At 33.7% G+C, this 27,899-nt stretch overlaps 1 protein-coding gene across 1 annotated transcript in view; it reads left to right on the top strand.

Annotated features, from left to right (window-relative positions):
- Positions 1-27,899, top strand: part of LOC142229985 (ras-related protein Rap-2b) — a 157,022-nt gene that overhangs the window by 28,991 nt on the left and 100,132 nt on the right. The window contains exon 2 of the mRNA XM_075300588.1: positions 10,474-10,705. Coding sequence (XP_075156703.1) covers positions 10,474-10,705 — 232 coding nt within the window. The remainder of the gene's footprint in view (positions 1-10,473; positions 10,706-27,899) is intronic.

The following is a 27,899-nucleotide window of genomic DNA, read 5'->3' as shown; positions in this document are numbered from 1 at the left end:
TCGGCTGAGTGGACAGCGACCAGTGAACCGTCTCCGAAGCGTGGAAAGACTCTGCTGGCAAAGTAATAGCCTCTGTTTTTGGGGATGCGCATGGAATAATTGTTATCGATTATCTTGAGAAGGGAAAAACCATCAACAGTGACTATTATATAGCGTTAATGGAGCATTTGAAGGTCGAAATCGCGGCAAAACGGCCCCATATGAAGAAGAAAAAATTGTTGTTCCACCAAGACAACGCACCGTGCCACAAGTCATTGAGAACGATGGGAAAAATTCATGAATTGGTGGCTTCCCCACCCACCGTATTCTCCAGATCTGGCCCCCAGCGACTTTTTCTTGTTCTCAGACCTCAAAAGGATGCTCGCAGGGAAAAAAATTTGGTTGCAATGAAGAGGTGATCACCGAAACTGAGGTCTATTTTGAGGCAAAACCGAAGTGTACTACCAAAATGGTATCAAAAAATTGGAAGGTCGTTATAATCGTTGTATCGCTCTTGAAGGGAACTATGTTGAATAATAAAAACGAATTTTGACAAATAAAATGTGTTTTTCTTTGTTAGACCGGGGACTTATCAGCCAACGTGTTAAGTACAGTGAAACCTCTCAAACTTGGACACTCTGAAAACCGGGCACCTCCCAAATGTGGACAATTGTCTGGAGACGTTTGCTATGTTAACACATTAAAATTAACGTCTCATAACTGGACACATCCCACACCCTTAAAAAAATCGCTTATGTAACATATTCCCCAAACACATTTTGCTTCAAGCATATATATTTTCAGGATTGGTCCAAACAAAATATTGTTTGTATTGTTCAAACATATTATATTTCACCGTAGGGCATACACTGGTAGGAAAAAATTTTAATGAAATTTTCTTTGTGTGGATATAGGATTTTTAAGGCGCCAATCGGTTACTTCCATTATTTTACTTGCAGCATACTCTCTAGGCCTCTCTTTCTAAACACATATATGTTTATAGGCTATTTCCAAATTAATATAGGTTTGCATCTAAGAATATTATATTTACAAACATTTTATGTCCCAAACATAATATGTTCTAACATATTAACATATATGTCGCAAACATGTTATGCTAGTTCATGAACATTATATACTTGCACTTAAAAATATTGTGTCAAAAAATTTAAGAACCAAACATATAATTTTTACACCCAAACATATGAAAACCAGTCTTTTTCATCCGTGCAAATGTGAACAAAATGTAGAATCTTCACTTATCAGAGGCTTCACTGTATTGTACTTTTTTTAATTGCGAATCTTCTTAGAAGAGAAAATTTTATACAATCCGGTCGAAATTTGGTACGCAATGTTAGTACATGTCATCTAATAACCACGCAAAAATTGGTTCATATCAGTCCACAATTTATATAGGCCTCATATAAACAGATCCATAGATTTGATTTCCGGAACCTCTTGTAGGAGTTAATTTCATCCAATCCGGTTGTAATTTGGTACGCGATGTTAGCATATGCCCTCTAACAACCATGTAAAAATTGGTTAATATCGGCTCATAATTATATACAGCCCCATATAAACTGATCACCAGATTTGATTTGCGGAGCCTCTTGGAAGTGCAAATTTCAATCGGTATAAATTTGAGTCGCGATGTTAGCATATGTTCTTTAACAACCGTGCAAAAATTTATCCATATCGGTCCACAATTATGCTATATATATCCCCCATATAAACCCATCCCCAGATTTCATTTCCGGAAACTCTTGAAAGAGAAAATTTTATGGTAATGTTCTAACAACCCAGCAAAAAAATTTGAAAGTAGTTCTAAAGGCACAACTTTAAAATCACTTTCAAAAATGTCCTCCCAAAACTATTCTTTGTATTAACTACACAGGAAGTTCTTTTAATTCAATTTTTATACCCTCCACCATAGGATGGGGGTATATTAACTTTGTCATTCCGTTTGTAATACATCGAAATATTGCTCTAAGACCCCATAAAGTATAAATATTCTGGGTCGTGGTGAAATTCTGAGTCGATCTAAGCATGTCCGTCCGTCCATCCGTCTGTTGAAATCACGCTAACTTCCGAAGGAAACAAGCTAGCGACTTTAAACTTGGCACAAGAAGTTGTTATTGAAGTAGGTCGGATGGTATTGCAAATGGGCCATATCGGACCACTTTTACGTATAGCCCCCATATAAACCGACCCCCAGATTTGACCTCCGGAGCCTCTTGAAGGAGCAAAATTCTTCCGATCCGGCTGAAATCTTGTACGTGGTGTTAGTATATGGTCTCTAATAACCATGCAAAAATTGGTCCATATGGTCCATAATTTTATATAGCCCCATATAAACCGATCCCCAGATTTGACCTCCAGAGCTTCCTGGAGGAGCAAAATTCATCCGATCCGGTTGAAATTTTGTACGTGGTGTTAGTATATGGTCCCTAATAGCCATGCAAAAATTGGTCCACATCGGCCCATAACTATATATAGCCCCCATATAAATCGATACACAGATTTGACCTCTGGAACCTCTGGAGGAGCAAAATTCATCCGATTCGGTTGAAATTTGGTACGTGGTGTTAGTATATGGTCTCTAACAATTGGTCCATATCGGTCTATAGTTATATATTGCCGATAGCCAATCATACAAAAATTGGTCCCAATCGACAAAAATAATCTACCAAAATTTTATTTCTATAGAAAATTTTATCTACATTTTATTTCTATAGAAAATTTTGTCCAAATTTTATTTTTATAGGATTTTTTATCAACATTTTATTTCTATAGAAAATTTTATCAAAATTTTATTTCTAATTATACAATTATTTTTCGAGCTTTATGGACAGATATAGATTAAGGAACATGGTTAATAGAGCCATAGAAAAGAAAACGCCAGATACAAATCTATACACGCCTGGACTGTACATGTTTCGGTTCGGACGAATGAACCTTTCCACAGCCTTTAGTATAGATCTGGCTTCTTTTCAATGGCTCTATTAACCATGTTCCTTAATCTATATCTGTCCATAAAGCTCGAAAACTAATTGTATAATTAGATATAATGCATTTGGACGTCAATTGCCTGTTTCGGTATCAGGCTAACATGAAATATAAAATTTTATTTCTATATAAAATTTTGTCAAACTGAATTATATAAATACGTATATCGGCCTTTTTTTGTTTAATATATACCCCGTATAGTCCATAGTTAGTACAATTTCGAAGACGATGTTAAGAAGTTTTAAGATACCTTGTCATCGGCAAGTGTTACCGCAACCCAAGTAATTCGATTGTGGATGACAGACTTTAGTCGAAGTTTCTACGTAATCCATGGTGAAGGGTACATAAGATTCGGCCTGGCCGAATTTACGGCCGTATATACTTGTTATCAGTATTTTTTGTTACACTTTTATTTTCTCATTATCAAAATTTTACAAATTGAAAAACTTCTTCACTTCCACCGGGGGTTGAACCTGGATCTGTTGGCACCATAACAGAATAACACTCAGCCACAAACGCCATTGAACACGATGCAACAAAACGTCTATACAAATGTTTGTGATATGAACCTAATATGACACCACGGCATGACATTCTAACTACTTCCCGAGATGTTCTTCATTATTATGAATGAAAAAATAAAAAAAATTCTGGCTCAAATCTCACCAGCGAAAATATTTTTGGTAAATATTTTTTTTTTAATTATTTTTTTATGTTATACATCGTTTTTTCGGCATATATCTTTGTATAAATATATTTTTCCATTAAAGACAACAAAAACTTAAAAATTATCGTAATTTGCAAAACCTTCTCAAAAGACCTTCCATGGAAGTGGAAAAGTCAAACAGCATAGGTTCAAATCCCTTTTTTCTTTTTTTCTTTTTTATTGATTTTTCTATTCATTTTTGCAAACATTGATTGGGATTCTGGGATGTGCTTTAAAAGAACTGTTTGTGGAACAACTTCCAATTTTTTTTTGCTGAGATTTTAATGTTTTAATTTCGCATATCAAATGAAAATTAATTCCAAAATCTAAATCTGAAAATTTGTATATCAATGCAGCCCAATACTTTGATGCATTAAAAAGGAAAAACAAAATTACTATACTCCACAGGATATTATATAAAAATTATCTAACTTATTATATAAATTAATAAATTTCCCTATTACCATAATAGTGGATGGCAATTATGTACAGTTCCGAGCTGCACAAAAACAAATTATTTCGTATGTTTTAGGTTATACTCGTACCATATACAATTTTGTCTCCTTCATGTACATAGAATTTTATTAAATATTTTAATACCCCATAAACAAGTGCAATTAAAAGTTTCTCGCCCGTTTTATGATCTAATCCATTTAGGTGAATTCGCCATAACATTGAGCGTAGAGCATATATCAAAATTTGTGGCTTTCACTGCAAAATCCTGCTCCACTCTCCAACTTACTGTTTATTTTATTAAAAATTTATTCACTCCTACACGGAGACTCTGTGCATCTCATAGTGGGTTTTTTGTTGTTGTGCTTTGCATCAACAACAATTATAATTGAATTTGTTGAAAAAGGACATGCCACGAGAACCACAACAGAAAACCCAACATCCGCCATCCATCCAATGGTCCGTTTGAGGGCAAGACAACTTCAGCAGCCTTGGCAAAACAACTAGTCAAACGACCAGGCAACCAAGCAACGAACCATCCAACAAACCCAACATGAAAATAATCTAAATTCATTACAGATCCATTCACCAGGAGTGAACAATGTAAAGTCCACACAATAACCATCCCTTGTAAATGTATGCTCTAAAATGCCTCGATTCATTTCATCATTACCAACAGCAGCAACAGCATCATCATCGTCAACACGACAATAACAACAGCAACAACACAGATGCTGGTTCATATTATTATTATACTATCAGTTGGTAGTAGGAACATACTACGAATCCATCTAAACATCAATCTCTATTATGGTCGGAAACATGTGAAGCTTAATTCCTCATTTTAACGTTTACACCATCCACAACCCACGTTAATGTTAGGTGATATTGAAAATTTACATTTTACTTAAACGGGCCTTGATGACCACAAAAATGGCAGTACAACCCCATGCCGTCAATGTTGATTCCAAGTAATCCTATAAACGTGATGAAATTGTAATTATGGTCCAAATTGCATATACATAGAGTAACCTAGGTTTGGTGACAGAAGGCTAAAATTGACTGGGATCAGTACCCCAGCCAAACAAAAATTGGACAAAACAAACATATCTATCCTCTATCAATTGTAAAAGTTTGACAAAATTCTATAAAAATAAAATTTTGACAAAATTTTCTATAGAAAAAAAATTCTTGAGAAAATATTCTATAGAAATAAAATTTTGAGAAAATTTTCTACAGAATTAAAATTTTGAAAAAAATTTCTAGAGAAATAAAATTTTGAGAAAATTTTCAATATAAATAAAATGTTGACAAAATTTTCTATAGATATAAAATTTGGACAAGATTTTCTATAGAAATAAAATTTGGACAAAACTTTATATAAAAAAAAACATTTTGACACCATTTTCTATAGAAATACAATTTTGAGAAAATTTTCTATAGAAATAAATTTTGCGATTATTCTCCACAGAATTAACATTTTGCGAAAATTTTCTATAGAAATAAAACTTTCATAAAATTTTCTATAGAAATAAAATTTTCAAAAAATTTTCTATAGAAATAAAATTTTGACAAAATTTTTTTATAAATATAAAATTTGGACAAAATTTTCTATAGAAATAAAATTTTGACAAATTTTCTATGGATATAACATTTTGAGAAAATTTTCTATAGAAATAAATTTTGAGAAAATTCTCTACAGATTTAAAATTTTGAGAACATTTTCTATAGAAATAAAATTTTCTATAGAAGTAAAATTTTCATAAAATTTTCTATAGAAATAAAATTTTGATAAAATTTTCTATGGATATAAAATTTTGACAAGATTTCCTATAGAGATAAAATTTTTACAAAATTTTCTAGAGAAATAAATTTTTTACAAATTTTTTTTTGGACAAAATTTTCTATGGAAATAAAATTTTGACAAAATTTTCTATAGAAATAAAATTTTCACAAAATTTTCTATAGAAATAAAATTTCGAAGTTGGACAAGATTCTCTATAGAGATAAAATTTTTACAAAATTTTTTGTAGAAATAAAATTTTGACGAAATTTTCTATAGAAATAAATTTTGAGAAAATTCTCTACAGAATTAAAATTTTGAGAAAATTTTGTATAGAAATGAAATTTTCTATAGAAATAAAATTTTCATAAAATTTTCTATAGAAATAAAATTTTGATAACATTTTCTATGGATATAAAATTTTGACAAAATTTTCTATAGAAATAAAATTTTTACAAAATTTTTTATAGATATAAAATTTGACAAGATAAATAAAATTTTTACAAAATATTCAATAGAAATAAAAGTTTGGTAAAATTTCCTATAGATATAAAATGTTGACAAGATTTTCTATAAACATAAAATTTCGACAAAATTTTCTATAGAAAAAAAAATTTGACAAAATATTCTATAGATATAAAAACTGGACAAAATTTTCTATAGAAATAAAATTTTGACAAAACTTTCTATAAAAATAACATTTTGACAAATTTTCTATAGAAGTAAAATTTTGAGAAAATTTTCTATAGAAAGAAAATTTTGATAAAATTCTCTACAGAATTTAAAATTTTGACAAAATTTTCTATAGAACAGAAATTTTCTATAAAAATAAAATTTTCATAAAATTTTCTAAAGAAATAAAATTTTCTATAGAAAAAAAATTTTGATAAAATTTTCTATGGATATAAAATTTTGACAAGATTTCCTATAGAGATAAAATTTTTATAAAATACAATTTTGACAAAATTTACTATAGAAAAAAAATTTTGACAAAATTTTCTATAGAAATAATATTTTGAAAAAAAAAATTGTTTTGCTTGGTAGGTTTGTGTAAAAAATTTCTACAAATTTTGGTAGATTATTTTTGGCTCGAAGGGCTACCGTGGTTATGATGCCAAAATACACAGGTTCACATTGCAAAAATTAGATAATAAGAAAATTAAAATGCAATAAAAAACAAGTAAGGAAAGTCTAAAGTCGGGCGGGGCCGACTATATTATACCCTTCACCACTCCGACTATATTATACTCCTTGTGCAAAATTTCAAGCTAATCAAGATAAAACTCTGGCTTCTGGGTCACTATAAGTGCATATCGGGCGAAAAATATATATGGGAGATATATCTAAATCTGAATCGATTTTAACCAAATTTGGCACGCATAGCTACAATGCTAAATCTACTCCCTGTGCAAAATTTCAACCAAATTGGGCCAAAACTCTGGCTTTTAGGACCATATTAGTCCATATCGGGCGAACGATATATATGGGAGCTATATGTAAATCTGAACCGATTTCAATCAAATTTTGCACACTTGACTATAATACTAATTGTACTCCTAGTGCAAAATTTCAACCAAATTCGGCCAAAAATCTGGCTTCTGGGGCCATATAAGTCCATATCGAGCAAAAGATATATATGGGAGCTATATCTAAATCTGAACCGATTTTAATCAAATTTGGCACACTTGACTATACGACTAAGTGTTATGTTTGTACAAAATTTCAAGCAAATCGCTATAAAACTCTGGCTGCTGGGTCCATATTAGTGCATATCGGGCGAAAGATATATATGGGACCTATATCTAAATCTGAACCGATTTCAAAATCAATAGGGTTCTATTCTGGCCCAAATTATGAACATGTGCCTAATTTGAAGTCGATTGGACTTAAATTGCGACCTAGACTTTGATCACAAAAATGTGTTCACAGACAGACGGACGGACGGACGGACGGATGGACGGACGGACAGACGGACATGGTTATATCGACTCAGGGACCCACCCTGAGCATTATTGCCAAAGACACCATGTGTCTATCTCGTCTCCTTCTGGGTGTTACAAACATATGCACTAACTTATAATACCCTGTTCCACAGTGTGGCGCCGGGTATAAATATGGGAAACATTTAAATTTGAAGCAATTTTAAGGAAACTTCGCAAAAGTTTATTTATGATTTATCGCTCGATATATATGTATTAGAAATTTGGGAAAATTAGAGCCATTTTTAAAACTTTTCGACTAAGCAGTGGCGATTTTACAAGGAAAATGTTGGTATTTTGACATTTTTGTCGAAATCATAAAAACATATATATGGGAGCTATATCTAAATCTGAACCGATTTGAACCAAATTTGGCACGCATAGTTACAATGCTAATTCTACTCCCTGTGCAAAATTTCAACTAAATCGGAGCAAAAAATTGGCCTCTGTGGTCATATGAGCGTAAATAGGGCGAAAGCTATATATAGGAGCTATATCTAAATCTGAACCGATTTCAAACAAATTTGGCACGCATAGCTACAATGCTAATTCTACTCCCTGTGCAAAGTTTCAAATAAATCGGAGTAAAAGATTGGCCACTGTGGTCATATGAGTGTAAATCGGGCGAACGATATAGGAACGAACCAAATTGGGGTAAAACTCTGGCTTCTGGGACCGTATTAGTCCATATCGAGCAAAAGATACATATGGGAGCTATATCTAAATCTGAACCGATTTCAATAAAATTTGGCACACTTGACTATAGTACTAATTGTTCTTCTTGTGCAAAATTTTAAGCAAATTGTGGTAAATCTCTGGCTTCTGGGGCCATATAAGTCCATATCGGGCGAAATATATATGGGAGCTATATCTAAATCTGAACCGATTTCGTCCAAAATCAATAGGATTCTATTCTGAGCCAAAACACATACTTGTGCCAAATTTGAAGTCTATTGGACTAAAACAGCGACCTAGACTTTGATTACAAAAATGTGTTCACGAACAGACGGACATGGCTATATCGACTCGGAGCCCACCCTGAGCATGTTTGCCAAAGACACCATGTGTCTATCTCGTCTGGGTGTTGCAAACATATGCACTAACTTATAATACCCTGTTCCACAATGTGGCGCAGGGTATAATTATATAGCAATTTACTTTAAAGGGTGATACGGTCAAAATTTGGTCAAAGGAAAACGCGTGTAAATCGGTGAAATCGTTTATTTAAAAAATCAAATTAAATTTCTTTTTCAAGTTCAATTAGTATAAAATTCAGGAAAAATATTCAGTTAGGCTTTCGCTTTTCCAAATCCGAATTGCCGGGCCTCTCGCTTGACACCTGCCATCAGATTTTGTACAGCCACCTTGTCCACCTTCTTCGGGCAGAAAGCCAGTTTGCCTTGAACTGCTGCTCGTCCTTAGCAGTTTTTTTGGTCTTCTTTAGGTTCCGCTTGACAATAGCCCAGTATGTCTCAATTGAGCGGAGCTCTGGCGTGTTCTTGTCCTTGGGAACCACCTGCACGTTGTTGGCGGCGTACCACTCCATGGCCTTTTTACCGTAATGGCAAGATGCCAAATCCGGCCAAAACAGTACGGAACAACCGTGTTTCTTCAGGAAAGGCAGCAGACGTTTATTCAAACACTCTTTCACGTAAATTTCTTGGTTGACAGTCCCGGAAGCTATGAAAATGCTGCTTTTCAAGCCACAGGTACAGATGGCTTGCCAAACCAGATATTTCTTTGCGAACTTTGACAGTTTTAAGTGCTTGAAAATATCTGCTACCTTTCCCCTTCCTTTTGCCGTATAAAACTCCTGTCCCGGAAGCTGCTTGTAGTCGGCTTTGACGTAGGTTTCGTCGTCCATTACCACGCAGTCAAACTTCGTCAGCATCGTCGTGTACAGCCTCCGGGATCGCGCTTAGGCCGTCGTATTTTGTTTATCATCGCGATTTGGAGTCACTACCGTCTTGTAAGTCGATAGTCCGGCTCGATGCACGGCTTATTTGCGGCATCTCGGAGAGAGAGGTTAGGGTTTCGCTTGAAACTACCGGCAACTCTCTTTGTCGTCTCAGCGGCTTCCGGTTTTCGATTTCTCCCCGATCCAGACTTCCTGGCTGTCGACAAACGTTCCCCAAACACTTTAATTACATTTGTAACGGTTGATTTGGCAACTTTCAGCGATTTTGCCAGCTTTGCGTGCGAGTAGCTCGGATTTTCGCGATTCTCGAGCAAAATTTTGATAAGCTGCTCTTCTTGCTTGGACGGCATTTTGACTACTGAAGAGTGAATTCCAAAATCAAAATAGGAGCAACATTCTACACACACACACCTTCAAAATGAGGGGTGTTCAGGTTTTTTAAATGCAAAATTGAAAGAAATACGTCAAGTTTATATTGACCAAATTTTTACCGTATCACCCTTTATTGCTACCCTGTATACCGATGTGACTTTAATAACACTGCTATGCCAGCTACCATAAACTTTTGTATTTTCCATTTAATAGTTCTATGAGTATTCGTTACACCCTATTAATTGCTTATCAACGTCTGTTTTATTTTTCTATACAGAGTTGGACGCCACAATGCTGTAGACGATGCTATTGGTCCAGCAAATGTACGCCACAAAATCGTTGTGATGGGTGCTGCCAAAGTCGGTAAGACTTCGATAATTACACAATTCCTGTACAACACCTTTACGACCAAATACAAAAGGACCATAGAAGAGATGCATCAGGGTAATTTTTCAATAGCTGGTGTGAGTCTTACACTAGACATACTGGATACGGCTGGATCATATGAGGTAAAATAAAATTGTAAAATATTATCTCTAAACAAAATTAATTTACATTTTCTATGTACACAGAAGAAAAAGTAAACTACATTATGGGAAAATGAACTATCTAGTGTGAAAATTGAACTAAATTGTATTCCAAATTTTGAGATTCATTAAATTAACGAAATTTTTCCGACAGTTTTGGATTTTTAATTACCATTTACGAAATGCATCTTTCTCGAAAAGAAAAAAATGAACTAAAAATAAAGAAAAAATCTTAGGCGCCATATCATTCCCATTTTAACCACGCCGTAGTTCATTCTTATTTTTTTTTTGAGAAGTGTACGAAAAACGTCTTCTGTTTTAATTACAATTGAACTAATTTGTATGTCCTTGAAATTTCACTGCCATTTAGTTCATAAAATTTTTGAGACATACTTGGAATAAAGAAAAATCGTTGAGCTGGGAAAAAATTCTTAACAATATTTTAAAAATAAACTAAAACAAAATAAAATGTTTGCAATAAATATTAGTTCATTTTAACATCATTAAAATTGGTTGGTTTTTTTTCACCCACCATAAAATGGAAGTATAGCAACTTTGTCATTCCTTTTGTAACCCATCGAAATATGGGTCGTAGACCCCATAAATTCTGGGGAGTGGAGAAATTCAGAGTCGATAAGCGATGTCCGTCCGAATGTTGAAATCTGTATGATGAAATCGTTCGGAAGTTAAATTACAACAGACGGACGGACATCGCTAGATCGATTCAGAATTTTATCACGATACTACTTTAATGGCTTGAGACCAATACTTCAAAAGCAATGATTAGTTAACGCCCCATCCTATGGCGGAGGGTATAAAAATGGAACAATATAAACCAAATATAAGGACAGGTCACTACACTCAAAAAAGTTTACTTGGATCCAAAGATTTTGACCTTCCCTTAAGAATTTTGGTATTAATTCAGAGCCAAAGATGCGGTTTTTGTACATTTTTTGATGTGACCCCCATATTGACCGATCTTCCTATTTGACTTCTTGAGGGCATGGAAGATGAAATTTTCGTCCTATTTGTTAGAACAGTTTAGTTCATACGCTGAAAAAATATTTACGTGGTAATAAAGATTCCTCATCTTAAATTTTAGGATGCGCAATTGACTTAATAAGAAAAACAGATTTCTTTAAAATAATGAAATTTTAATTAAAAGAAAGTTTAAAATTTTGTTTCAATTAATTTTTTTATTAAATTTAGGACACAAATTTTGGAAATCTTTGTTTTGTAGTCGCATGCCTTTGAACTAAGGACAAGAAGAAAAAACATTTGTGATTGCCTGAAATTTGAAATCTAGAGGTATTCTAGGTGTGCCGAAAATGGGGTGTATCGGATCATGTTTTGATATAGTCCCCATATAGACCGATCTCCCAATTTTACTTCTTGGGCTTCTAGAATCCGTAGTTTTTATCTAATTTGCCAGAAATTTGAAATCTAGAGGTATTCTAGGACCATAAAGAGATGTGCCGAAAATGGTGATTTTCGGACCATGTTTCGATACAGCCCCCTTATAGACCGATCTTTCGATTTTATTTCTTGGGCTTCAGGAAACCGTAGTTTTTATCCAATTTGCCTGAAATTGGAAATGTAGAGGTATTCTAGGAAAATATAGAGATGTGCCGCAAATGGTGATTACCGGACCATGTTTTGATATAGCCACCATATAGACCGATCTCCCGATTTTATTTCTTGGTCTTCTAGAATCCGTAACTTTTACCCAATTTGCCTCAAATCGGAAATCTAGAGGTATTCTAAGACCTTAAAGAGGTGTGCCGAAAATGGTCAGTACCGGTCCATGTTTTGATATAGCCCCCATATAGACCTATCTCCCGATTTTACTTCTTGGGCTTCTAGAATTCGTAGTTTTTATCCAATTTGCCTGAAATTTGAAATCTAGAGGTATTCTAGGACCATAAAGACGTGCGTCGAATATGGTGAGTACAGGTCCATGTTTTGATATAGCCCCCATATAAACCGATCTCCCGATTTTATTTCTTGGACTTCTAGAAACCGTAGTTTTTATCCAATTTGCCTGAAATTGGAAATGTAAAATTATTCTACGAAAATAAAGAGATGTGCCGAAAATTGTGATTATCGGTCCATGTTTTGATATAGACCCCATATAGACCGATCTCCCGATTTTGCTTCTTGGGCTTCTAAAATCCGTAGTTTTAATCCAATTTAACCGAAATTTGAAATCTAGAGGTACTCTAGGACCCTAAAGACGTGTGCCGAAAATGGTGAGTACCGGTCCATGTTTTGATATAGCCACCATATAAACCGATCTCCCGATTTTATTTCTTGGTCTTCTAAAATCAGTAATTTTTACCCAATTTGCCTGAAATTGGAAATCTAGAGGTATTCTAGGAAAATAAAGAGATGTGCCGAAAATGGTGATTATCGGACCACTTTTCGATATAGCCCCCATATAGACCGATCTCCAGATTTACTTCTTGGGCTTCTAGAATCCATAGTTTTTATCGAATTTGCCTGAAATTTGAAATCTAGGGGTACTCTAGGACCCTAAAAACGTGTTCCGAAAATGGTGAGTATCGGTACAGTTTTTGATATAGCCCCCTTATAAACCGGCCCTCCGATTTGGGGTCTAGTTATAGAACTACAATTAAATGTGCTGAATACTGTGTGTATCTTTCCATGTTTTGTTATAGCCCCCATTACACCGAACTCCCGATTTAACTCCTAGGGTTTCTAGAAATTTTAGTTTTTATCCGATTTGCCACAAATTGAAAATCTACTGGCATTTTAGACCCATAACAAAGTGTATACGATTCAGTTTTATCGGTCTATTTGGTAAGGCCTCCATATAGACCGATTTCCCTTATTGAGGGTTAGAAGGCACACTGATCATGAAAATTGCTTGAAACTGAATGCAAAATTTCCAGATTTTACTTCTCGTAGTCATTTAAATAATTGGGATGGAAATTCACAGATTTTAGATTTCAAATCAAGGCGTTATTTCATCATTTTCTTGCACACTTACAAGATATGTTTATAATTCCTCTAAAATTCAAACAAAAAATGGTTCTTATAAATTCAGAATCTGATCTAGTCTTCATGGATAAAATCTTTACATTTATCTGTGGGAAGCGTACAGGTTGAACTGATCTGCTTGGGAAAATATCTGTCAACAAACCCCCATGAAATTTTGTAAGGAAACTATTATATTTGATTCATGGTGGTGGATATTTAAGATTCGGCCCGGCCGAACATACTACTGTATATACTTGTTTGAGTGTAAAACAGTGTCTTCTGTTAATTTATTTTTTCTACCTCATCAAATTGGCTACATTTTACATTACTGAAAAATTTGAACATGTCTTAGACATCTGCTACAAAGTAAGCCTATTATTTGTTAAGAAAAAAAAAGGACAGAAAAGAAATATGAAGAAACGAACGCAAAAACTTCTCCGGATATGAGTAATGATGACAGTGTCATACACTTGAGTGCGGAAATAAGAAAGTATTGCAACGCAATTTCTTTCGTTTTTTGTTTTTCTTCTTAAAATCTCTTATGGAAGTTTTCTTATTTGATTCTTGAAATTTAATGGGATTTGTGAAGAAGTCTGTTTTTATTCACTTTTACCATTTTATTGAAAGTTTTTTATACTCAGCACCATAAAATGGTGAAAGGGGGTATAATAAGTTCGCCATTCCGTTTGTAACACATCGAAATATCGATTTTCCACAGCTTTCAATACGAGGGTTGAACAATCAGAATTGACTGTTCAGCATTGTTCAGAGATATTATACAGAGAGCCCTCCGGATGACTGAGAAATGGGCTAAAGAGAATGGTCTGGCGGTAAATCCTGCAAAGACAGAACTAGTCATGTACTGCAAAGATCGCAAAACTCCCCTGGTTAAGCCCATATCCTTAGGGGGTATTGAAACTCCCTTTGGTGAGTGTGTAAAATACCTTCCTCCTAGCTGAACTTTAAACTTAACATTGAAGAAAGGACGAGAAAAGCCACGGTAGCTTTTTACTCGTGCAAAAAGGCAATAGTAAACAAGTGAGGAAAGTCTAAAGTCGGGGGGGGCCGACTATATTATACCCTGCACCACTTTGTATATCTAAATTTTCGATACCATATCACATCCGTTAAATGTATTGGGGGCTATATATAAAGGTTTGTCCCAAATACATACATTTAAATATCACTCGATCTAGACAGAATTTGACTTCTACAAAATCTATAGACTCAAAATTTAAGTCGGCTAACGGTGGAACACAATGTTAGTAAAAAAAATATGGGAAACATTGAAATCTGAAGCAATTTTAAGGAAACTTCGCAAAAGTTTATTTATGATTTATTGCTTGATATATATGTATTAGAAGTTTAGGAAAATAGAGTCATTTTTACAACTTTTCGTCTAAGCAGTGGCGATTTTACAAGGAAAATGTTGGTATTTTGAAAATTTTTGTCCAAATCAGAAAAACATATATATGGGAGCTATATCTAAATCTGAAGCGATTTCAACCTAATTTAGCACGCATAGCTACAATGCTAATTCTACTCCCTGTACAAAATTTCAACTAAATCGGAGCAAAAAATTAGCCTCTGTGGTTATATGAGTGTAAATCGGGCGAAAGCTATATATGGGAGCTATATCTAAATCTGAACCGATTTCCACCAAATTTGACACACATACCTATAATGCTAATTCTACTCCCTGCGCAAAATTTCAAATAAATCGAAACAAAAAATTGGCCTCTATGGGCAAATGAGTGTAAATCGGACGAAAGCTATATATGGGAGCTATATCTAAATCTGAACCGATTTGGATGATATTTTGCAGGTTTTGCGAGACTCATAAAATATTCGGATGCACGGAATTTGAGGAAGATCGGTTGATATACACGCCAACTATGACCAGATCGGTGAAAAATATATATCGCAGCTATATCTAAATCTGAGCCGATTTTTTCCAAAATCAATAGGGATCGTCTTTGAGCCGAAACAGGACCCTATACCAAATTTTAGGACAATCGGACTAAAACTGCGAGCTGTACTTTGCACACAAAAATGCATCAACAGACAGACAGACGGACAGACAGACAGACGGACATCGCTAAATCGACTCAGAATTTAATTCTAAGACGATCGGTACATACAAATGCACAAACTTATTATACCCTGTACCACAGTAGTGGTGAAGGGTATAAAAAGTGGTGACTAAAACCGAAAATTTTACATTGGCTATATACGGCAGTGGTTAGACCTATAATGCTATATAGTGTGTAGTCTGGTGGCCGGCACTTCAGCAGCCGACAAGTTTAAACAAAGTTCAACGTATGGCGTGCTTGTGTATCTCAGGCGCATTCAGTATGACAGGAACAACTTCCCTTAATTTCATGCTCCTCTATATAAACTGATCAAGAACCGTTTAGCTTATATAGATATTTAATTTGGCCGTTTGGTCAAATATAGACTCCATACAATTTAGAATATAACATAGAAATAAGTAAGGAAAGTATAGTCGGGCTCGGCCGACTATATTATACCCTGCACCAATTTGTAGCTCCACATTTTCGATAGCATATCAAATCCGCCCAATGTGTTGGGTGTTATATAGAATGGGTTATGTTCCCATATACATATATTTAAACCTGACCCGATCTGGACAAAATTTGTTACAGTTCCAGACTTTAAATTTAAGTCGGCTAATGCCCTGGGGTGGAACAAAATGTTAGTAAGAAAATATGGGAAACATTTAAATCTGAGGCAATTTTTAGACAACTTTGCAAACGAGTATTTATGATTTATCGGTCGATAGATATATATTAGAAGCATAGGAAAATTGGAGCTATTTCACAAATTTTTGACTTACAAGAAAAATGTGGGTATTTTGGCCAATTTTGCCGAAATCAAAAAAACATATATATGAAAGCTATATCTTAATCTGAACCGATTTCAACCAAATTTGGCACGCAGAGATAAAATGTTAATTCTACTCTCTGTGCAAAATTCCACTTACAAATTTGACCTCTGGGGTCATATGAGAGTAAATCAGACGAAAGATATATATGGGAGCTATTTCTAAATCTGAACCGATTTCAAACAAAATTGGCATGTATATTGAGAACGTTAATTCTTCTCCCTGTACAAAAATTAAAGTATATCAGGGTAAAACTCTGGCTTCTGGGGACATATAGGTGTATATCGGGTGAAAGATATATATGGGACCTGTATCTAAATCTGAACCGATTTCAACCAAATATAGCATGCATAGCTACAATGTTAATTCCACTCCCTGTGCAAAAATTCATTTACAAATTTTTCGGATTACAAATTTGATTTCTGGGATCATATGAGTGTAAATCGGACGAAAGATATATATGGAAGCTATATATAAATCTAAACCAATTTCAACCAAAATCGATAGGGTTCTATTCTGACCCAAAACATATATTTGTGGCAAATTTGAAATCGATTGGACTAAAATTGCGACCTAGACTTTGATCACAAAAATGTGTTCACAGACTGACGGACAAACGGCCCTGAGCAATATTGCCAAAGACACCATATGTCTATCAAAATATGAACCTATTTCAACCAAATTCGGCACACTTTACGACACTATTAATTGCACTCCTTGTGCAAAATATAAATCAAATCAGGCTTAAATTCTGGCTTCTGAAGTCGATTGGAATAAAATTCCGACCTAGACTTTGATCACAAAAATGTGTTCACAGACAGACGGAAAGACGGACGGACGGACATGGCTATATCGAGTCATCGCCCACCCTGAGCAATATTGCCAAAGACACCATATGTCTATCTCGTCTACTTCGGGGTATTGCAAACATATGCACTAACTTATAATACCCTGTTCCACAGTGTGGTTCAAAAGTTAATTAATTGTTTAACTGATTTGATAGACTTCTACAAAATCTATAGACTCAAAATTTAAGTCGGCTAATGCACTAGGGTTGAAAACAATGTTAGTACAAAAATATAGGAAACATTTAAATCTGAAGCAATTTTAAGGAGACTTCGCAAAAGTTTATTTATGATTTATCGCTCGATATATATGTATTAGAAGTTTAGGAAAATTACGAGTCATTTTTACAACTTTTCGACTAAGCAGTGGCGATTTTACAAGGAAAATGTTGGTATTTTGACCATTTTTGTCGAAATCAGAAAAACATATATATGGGAGCTATATCTAAATCTGAACCGATTTCAACCAAATTGGGCACGCATAGCTACAATGCTAATTCTACTCCTTGTACAAAATTTCAATTAAATCGGAGTAAAAGATTGGCAACTGTGGTCATATGAGTGTAAATCGGGCGAACGATATATATGGGAGCTATATCTAAATCTGAACCGATTTCAACCAAATTTGGCACGCATAGTTATAATGCTAAATCCACTCCATGTGCAAAATTTCAACCAAATTGGGCCAAAACTCTGGCTTCTAGGACCATATTAGTCCATATGGGAGCTATATCTAAATCTGAACCGATTTCAATCAAATTTTGCACACTAGACTATACTACTAATTGTACTCCTAGTGCAAAATTTCAACCAAATTCAGCCAAAAATCTGGCTTCTGGGGCCATGTAAGTCCATATCGGGCGAAAGATATATATGGGTGCTATATCTAAATCTGAACCGATTTCAATCAAATTTTGCACACTTGACTATACGACTAAGTGTTATGTTTGTACAAAATTTCAAGCAAATCGGTATAAAACTCAAGCTGCTAGGTCCATATTAGCGCATATCGGGCGAAAAATATATATGGGAGCTATATCTAAATCTGAATCGATTTCAACCAAATTTGGCACGCATAGCTACAATGCTAAATGTACTCCCTGTGCAAAATTTCAACCAAATTGGGCCAAAACTCTTTTAGGATCATATCAGTCCATATCGGGCGAAAGATATATATGGGACCTATATCTAAATCTGAACCGATTTCAATCAAATTTTGCACACTTGACTATACTACTAATTGTACTCCTAGTGCAAAATTTCAACCAAATTCGACCAAAAATCTGGCTTCTGGGGCCATATAAATCCATATCGGGCGAAAGATATATATGGGAGCTATGTCTAAATCTGAACCGATTTCTTCCAAAATATAGGGTTCTATTCTGACCCAAATTAGGAACATGTGCCAAATTTGAAGGCGATAGGACTTAAATTGCGACCTAGACTTTGATCACAAAAATGTGTTCACAGACAGACGGACGGACGGACAGACGGACATGGTTATATCGACTCAGGGACCCACCCTTAGCATTATTGCCAAAGACACCATGTGTCTAGCTCGTCTCCTTCTGGGTGTTACAAACATATGCACTAACTTATAATACCCTGTTCCACAGTGTGGCGCAGGGTATAATTAATTGATCCAAAAGACATCAAATAAATGTTTGATTTAATCAATTATCAAAATTAATTGATTTTTGCAATCAAAATAAATTAAAAAGAAAATTTATTTGAATGAATTAAAAAATTAATTGAAATGTTGAAATCAAATCAATGAATTTTTTAATCAAATATTTTTTTTATGCCAAATTAAAACTGTGATTGATACTATCATTTTCGTGCTTGAAGACATATCAATTAAAAATTTAAATAGTTCAATTAATTTCGTAATTGAATCTAAAAAAAAAATTGTGTAAAGGCAATGTTAACAAGATACCTTGTAATTCGATTGTGGTTGGCAGTCTCTAGTCTAGAAATTTGTACGCAATGCATGGTAGAGGGTACACAATATTCGACCTACACTGAAAAAACCGTGAACCCACTAGGAAAGAAAATTTTAGTAAATTTTAGAAAAACTAGATTAATTTTAGAAAATTGTAACTGTATGAGAAACGCAGATGTCATGCAGATTTCACAAAAATAAGTAAATAATTTTCGGCAAGTTCAAGAAAAGTTATTCAACATAATTCATTTTTTCCACTTGCATGGTAGAGGGTACACAATATTCGACCTACTCTGAAAAAACAGTGAACCCACTAGGAAAGAAAATTTTAGTAAATTTTAGAAAAACTAGATTAATTTTAGAAAATTTTAACTGTATGAGAAACGCAGATGTCATGCAGATTTCACAAATATAAGTAAATAATTTTCGGCAAGTTCAAGAAAAGTTATTCAACATAATTCATTTTTTCCACTTGTTAAAGAAAATGTCCTTGTTTGAAGAAAAAATTGGAGTTCAAAATCGCAAAACTGTCTTTAGTACCACACGAAGTTCATGATGGTCTCATTATTGGTAAAATTTACAAATTTTAAGAAATTCTGAACTATTTTGGGGGAGACACGACTTTTATTAATCTTTATATGATTCATTTGTGTATAATTTTCTCCTTTGTTTTAGTTAATTTAGCAAACTTTCTTAAAACGTAATAATTCCATGAGTGAAATATAGGGTTCACTTTTTTTTGAGTGTAGCCTACCTTTTGGTCATATATATGTTACTTGTTATTCACATGCTTTTTATTCTTTACAAGATTTTATGACACAACTTGAACATACAACGAAATTTTTATTTGTCTTTACTTTTTAAATCGACATTTTTTTTTTGTTTCATTTTCATTTTTATTCTTTCCTTGGCTATCCTATACTCAACGGAAATTAATGTTTGCCATTTAAATTCAAAATTTGTTCTCTATAAATGGCGATTATGTAGCACTAGGGAGTGGCACATGGGTATCTCAAACACCAGGGGGAGTCAAAGACAAGAAAGGCTTAGGAAATTTTATCCCAAACCAATTGGATGCTGCGTTACGCTGCAGGATGTAAAATATTGAAACTAGAGCACTGGTAGTTCAATTAAACCAGAATAGCCAGAAGGTAAAAAACATTATATTCGTTTTATTATGACACGTGCTTGGGGGGTGGTGGCTGGTGGTTTAGGAAATTATTACGTGTACACGCTGATATAACCGGTAAAAGTGAAATATTATATTATGACAACATTGAAAAATCGAGGACGAAAATAAATTGAAATTTTTGGTATTTCGAGGAAAATCATAAAAAAATATTTTTTGTCCCACCATTTCATCCACAATGAAACAATTTAAAATTTCTAAGAATTTGAATGACATAAAGTACAATGATATTGTTTTTTGTTATATAATTCTGCTAATTGTGATTTGAGTGAATGTTTTTATACTCACCACCAGAGAATGCGGATCGAGGTATAATAAATTTATATAATAAATAATAAATCCTCAAACAAAAAAAAAAACGGCAGATTAAGTAAGTATATAATTCAGTTTGCCAAATTTTCTATATAAAAAAAAATTTTTGACAAAATTTTCTATAGAAATACAATTTTCTATATAAATAAAATTTTGACAAAATTTTCTATAGAAATAAAATTTCGACAAAAGTTTTTATAGAAATAAAATTTTGACAAAATTTTCTATAGAAATAAAATTTTGACAAAATTTTCTATAGAAATAAAATTTTGACAAAAGTTTATATAGAAATAAAATTTTGACAAAAGTTTATATAGAAATAACATTTTGACAAAATTTTCTATAGAAATAAAATTTTGACAAAATTTTCTATAGAAATAAAATTTTGACAAAATTATCTATAGAAAAAAATTTTTGACAAAAGTTTATAGAGAAATAAAATTTTGACAAAATTTTCTATAGAAATAAAATTTTGACAAAATTTTCTATAGAAATAAAATTTTGACAAAATTTTCTATAGAAATAAAATTTTGACAAAATTTTCTATAGAAATTAAATTTTGACAACATTTTCTATAGAAATAAAATTTTGACAAAAGTTTATATAGAAATAAAATTTTGACAAAATTTTCTATAGAAATAACATTTTGACAAAATTTTCTATAGAAATAAAAATTTTGACAAAATTTTCTATAGTAATGAAATTTTGACAAAATTTTCTATAGAAATAACATTTTGGTAGATTATTTTTGGGGATCGGCTATATATAACTATAGACCGATATGGATCAATTTTGGCATGGTTGTTAGCGGCCATATACTAGGGCAATGTACCAAATTTCACCATGTACAAAATTTCAACCGGATCGAATGAAATTTGCTCATCTAAGAGTCTCCGAAGTTCAAATCGGGGGATCGGTTTATATGGGGGCTATATATAATTATGGACCGATATGGACAAATTTTTGCATGGTTGTTATTGGACCGGATGAATTTTGCTCCTCCAAGAGGCTCTGGAGGTCAAATCTGGGGGTCGGCTTATATGGGGCTATACGCAAAAGTGGTCCGATATGGCCCATTTGCAATACCATCCGACCTACATCAATAACAACTACTTGTGCCAAGTTTCAAGTCGATAGCTTGTTTCGTTCGGAAGTTAGCGTGATTTCAACAGACGAATGGACGGACATGCTTAGATCGACTCAGAATTTCACCATTGGCGTCTGTGGTCATATGATTGTAAATCGGGCGAAAGCTATATATGGGAGCTATAACTAAGGGCGTTTTCGTTTCGCAAAAAATATGTTGCCCCGGTGTTACACTACTTTTTCCCTCAATACATTTTCACTCAAATGAAAGTGTCTTTCCAAAGTCATTATTAATTCATAATATTGTGATGGATACAGGATCCAAAATCTATGACAGTGTCCTTCGTATTTGGCAATCAATTTCGAGAATGTTGCACCTTTTTTCCCAATCGTAATCGCCATAAATCTGAACCGATTTCAACCAAATTTGGCACGCATAGCTACAATGCTAATTCTACTCCCTGTGCAAAATTTCAATTAAATCGGAGTAAAAGGTTTGCCATTGTGGTCATATGAGTGTAAATCGGGCGAAAGCTATATATGGGAGCTATATCTAAATCTGAACCGATTTCAACCAAATTTGGCACGCATAGCTACAATGCTCCCTGTGCAAAATTTCAATTAAATCGGAGTAAAAGATTGGCCACTGTGGTCATATGAAATTGGGGTAAAACCCTGGCTTCTGGGACCGTATTAGTCCATATCGGGCGAAAGATATATATGGGAGCTATATCTAAATCTGAACCGACTTCAATAAAATTTGGCACACTTGACTATAGTACTAATTGTTCTTCTTGTGCAAAATTTTCAGCACATTAGGATAAAACTCTGGCTTCTGGAGCCATATAAGTCCATATCGCCCGAAATATATATATGGGAGCTATATCTAAATCTGAACCGATTTCTTTCAAAATCAATAGGGTTCTATTCTGAGCGAAAACAAATACTTGTGCCAAATTTGAAGTCGATTGGACTAAAACTGCAACCTAGACTTTGATTACAAAAATGTGTTCACGGACAGACGGACATGGCTATATCGACTCAGGAGCCCATCCTGAGCATTTTTGCCAAATACACCATGTGTCTATCTCGTCTCCTTCTAAATGTTGCAAACTAACTTATGCACTAACTTATAATACCCTGTTCCACAGTGTGGCGCAGGGTATAAACATATTTTTTTGTCCGTGTAGTTAAAAGCATTGACAAAGATTTATATCACAAACTAACTATATAATGATTATATGACAAAACCATATTCCAAAAGTGTATCAATTTGGATTTCAAATAACCTTAGAGAAATGTATATAAGTCAATTTAAAAATAAATTACCAATACAAAATTTTTATTCTCTTCCTCTTGGAACTAAAAATTCCCACATTCTACAGCTGATTAAGAGGATGATATTTGAGGATTATGTTGTTCAACTATAAACAAATGAAGGCCAAACACATATAAACAATTTTTGTATAAAAATTCCAGCTAATTACTCTGGTCATTGTTGTCCCTAAAAATATTTGGATTATGGCATTTGATGAAACAAAATTCCTGCATGTTGATGGAAAAATTATTATTATTTTGTTTGGAAATTTGGGGCTTTGTTTTCACTACATGATGGACATGTTTGTGTTTTGCTCTCCTCTTTTTTTTCGATGAAATCTTATCAGAAAAATGGGAGTTCAATTAAAGTTGATGTTGTTCTCAAATGTCATATATTTTTATCATTTATTTTTTTTTCGACATTTATGTCATTGTTGAAAAAATTTAATCCATCACCAACGGTAGATACCGTTTGATGGCAAAATAAATGGCTAATATATCCATGGTGTTTTTAGACAATGGAATTAATTAGAAACATCAAATTTCAATGCATTTCAAATGGATTATTTTTGTGTCATTCAATGTGTAATGTATACATTTTTGAAAACTATAAAAAAGCTTTTGAAAGGGGAAATTTAAATTAAAATTGAAAAAAGTTAGTAAGACTTGAAATTGAGCGAAGCTGACAATATGATACTTCAAATAACTCAAACAAGAAATATAAAAGGGAATTACTGAAGGAAAGTACACTTGACAAAACTTTTAGTTGAAACCAAAGATTTTGACCTTCTCATGAGGAGTTTAATGTTGATTACGAGCAAAAGATGTGGCTGCCTTAAAATAAATATATTTTTAGAGTCCTATCTAACTTTACATAAAAAGTAAAATTACGTGCAAACAAATACCAGTTTAAAAATCAAAAAAAAAAAAAAAAACAAGTAAATAAAGTAGAAAGTGGGGCGGGGCCGACTATATCATACCCTAAACCACCCTTACTGAATTAGTAATCATACGCATTTGTGGGGTAACATTGATATAGGTGTGGGAGATAAACCGCAATTGCATATTTAAGAAAATTAAGGGGTACAGTCGACTCCGCTTTAGGGCAATGCGCTTTACTGAAAAACCTCGGATAACTGAAATCGATCGCATTCCCCAGTTGTTTTTTCTGTCCATTTCATTTAAATTACTCCGCTTTAGTGAAACTCCGCTTAACTGAAAAAATCGGATTACTGAAAAGTTTTTTGTGTTCAAATGAGTTTCGTCACATTAGTATGACTTCGCTTTACTGAAAATGCCACATTCTCGCTATTGAGAGAGAGTACATTTTCTTCTCCGTATTGAGAACGCTTTATTTCAAGTGAAGATGGCACTTTCAAAACAGTTTAAATCACTCTGTAAATAAAATCAACTGAAAGGTAAAATTGTAGATGGCACACACACGGAATCAAACACCTTGTTTTTATTATTTTATGTACATAGCATTGGTCATAAGTTCGGTTAACTGAAATTGAGTGGATTTTTTTCCAGTTATACGGAGTCCGCTTTACTGAAACTTTTTCAGTTATCCGAAGTTCGCATTACTGGAAGTTTTTTTCAGTTATCCGTAGTCCGCTTTAGCAAAAACTTCGGATAACTGAAATTAAATGGCTGCATTTTTAACGTTTCAGTAAAGCGGAGTCGACTGTACATGTTTATGGGTGCTTTGTCTCAATCTGACTATAGCTCATAGTCAGTTTTGCCAGGGAAAATGTTAGGTTTACCCAACAAGGACAAAAAAAAGTTCCCTGCTTTCCCATACATTCCCAAACAATTTTCCCTACAATATTTTCGTTAAATTTAAACAATTTTACAAAACACAAATTGTTCTGGGTTTGATAATAAATTCTATAGAATTGACAAAAAATTCCATAGAAATAAAATTTTGAGAACATTTTTTTATAGAAATATTATTTTGAAAAAAAAAATTCTTTAGAAATACAATTTTGACAAAATTTTCTACAGAAATAAAGTTTTAACAAAAATTTCTATAGAAATATTTGTTTGGTAGATTTGTGGTAATTTGTGGTAATCTTCAAATTTTGTTAGATTTTTTTGGCAAGAGTGGTAACTGTTGTTACCACACATTGTTAAAGATCAAACTTTGCCGGCTTCTAATTTTCCCCTCTAGAGCCACCAAAATGTAAAAATTATTACAAATTGTGTTGAGTGAAAATGTCCTTACATTGTGGTCCTACGTCCCTACAAGACGCTAAATATTAGAAAAACCCTACATGTAGGGAATTTCCCCTACTTCTAGCAACACTGGCTGTGTTGATATTGCACCTACGGAGTTAGTATTCCATCGCTCAATTTGAGTGGGTAATAAATCCAAATATTCTTACGCAAAAGCTACAAGTATGTATAAATACGATCGGAGCAATATTCTTATGTAAGAGCTACAAGTACGTATGAGTATGATCGGCTAGTACATCAAAATTTGAAATTTGAGTAACATTGGTTAATAAATAAAAGTATTATGGCCAAATTTGAGAAAATCTAGCGATGCATATATATGGAAGCTATATGTAAATCTGAACCAATTTGCATAATATTTTGCGGGTTTGATTAATACCACAAAAGGTTACCTTGTGCACAATTTGAGTAAGATCAGTTAAGAAATGAGGCTTCTATGGTCAAACATAAGGTTATTAGGGGCAATTTTTTCAAAATTGGGCAATACATATATGGGAGCTATATCTACATCTGAACCGATTTCGATGAAATTTTGCACATACCGCTAGAGGACTGGATCTAGCCAACTTTGAGTAAGATCGGTTAATAAATAACTTTGTAAATCTACATTAAAATTAAGTGGACTAATGACCGGGACGGAGTAGCATTTTAGTAAAAACAAGTATATACGGCCGTAAGTTCGGCTAGGCCGAATCTTATGTACCCTCCACCATGGATTGCGTAGAAACTTCTACGAAAGACTGTCATCCACAATCGAAATACTTGGGTTGTGGACCACTTTTGGCATGGTTGTTAGAGACCATATACCAACATCATGTACCAAATTTCAGCCGGATCGGATGAAATTTGCTTCTCTTTGAGGCTCCGCAAGCCAAATCTGGGAATCGGTTTATATGGGGGCTATATATAATAATGGACCGATGTGGACCAATTTTTGCATGATTGTTAGAGACCATATATCAACACCATGTACCAAATTTTAGCCGGATCGGATGAAATATGCTTCTCTTAGAGGCTCCACAAGCCAAATCTGGGGATCGGTTTATATGGGGGCTATATATAATTAAGGACCGATATGGACCACTTTTGGCATGGTTGTTAGAGACCATATACCAACATCATGTACCAAATTTCAGCCGGATCGGATGAAATTTGCTTCTCTTTGAGGCTCCGCAAGCCAAATCTGGGAATCGGTTTATATGGGGGCTACACTGAAAAAACAGTGAACCCACCAGGAAGAAAAATTTCGGTTAATTTTAGAAAATTTTGAATATTTTTAGAAATTTTTAACTAAACAGTATAACAAACGCTGGCATCACGCCGATGTCATAAAAATAAGTAAACATTTTTCGACAAATTCAAGAAAATTTATTAGACATAATTAAGTTTTTTCACTTGTTAAAGAAAATTTTGTAGTTTGAAGGAAAAAATTGGAGTTCAAAATTGCAAGAATGTCTTTAGTGACATACGAAGTTCATGATCAACGAATTTGTAGTAAAATTTACAAATTTAAAGAAATATTGAACTATTTTGTGGAAGACACGAATTTAGTTAATCTTTATCCTTCATTTGTGTATATTTTTTTCCTCGGTTTTAGTTAATTTAACTAACGTACACAAAAAATTATTAGAGTAGAGGAAACTTTCTCCAAACATAATAATTCCATGAACTAAACGAAAGTAAAATTGGCTTTAGTGAAATAGAGAGTTCACTTTTTTTTGAGTGTATATATAATAATGGACCGATGTGGACCAATTTTTGCATGATTGTTAGAAACCATATACCAATACCATGTACCAAATTTCAGCCGGATCGGATGCAATTTGCTCCCCTTTGAGGCTTCGCAATCCAAATCTGGAGATCGGTTTATATGGGGTCTATATATAATTATGGACCGATGTGGACCAATTTTTGCACGGTTGTTAGAGACCATATACCAATACCATGTACCATATTTCAGCCGGATCGGATGCAATTTGCTCCCCTTTGAGGCTTCGCAAGCCAAATCTGGAGATCGGTTTATATGGGGTCTATATATAATTATGAACCGATGTGGAATAATTTTTGCATGGTTGTTAGAGACCATATACCAACATCATGTACCAAATTTCAGCCGGATCGGATGAAATTTTCTTCTCTTTGAGGCTCCGCAAGCCAAATCTGGGAATCGGTTTATATGGGGGCTATATATAATTATGGACCGATGTGGACCAATTTTTGCATGATTGTTAGAGACCATATATCAACACCATGTACCAAATTTCAGCCGGATCGGATGAAATATGCTTCTCTTAGAGGCTCCACAAGCCAAATCTGGGGATCGGTTTATATGGGGGCTATATATA

The sequence above is a fragment of the Haematobia irritans genome, chromosome 3 (assembly GCF_050003625.1).
Source record: "Haematobia irritans isolate KBUSLIRL chromosome 3, ASM5000362v1, whole genome shotgun sequence".
Classification (NCBI taxonomy): domain Eukaryota; kingdom Metazoa; phylum Arthropoda; class Insecta; order Diptera; family Muscidae; genus Haematobia; species Haematobia irritans.
This window is presented reverse-complemented; position numbering and strand designations above follow the sequence as displayed.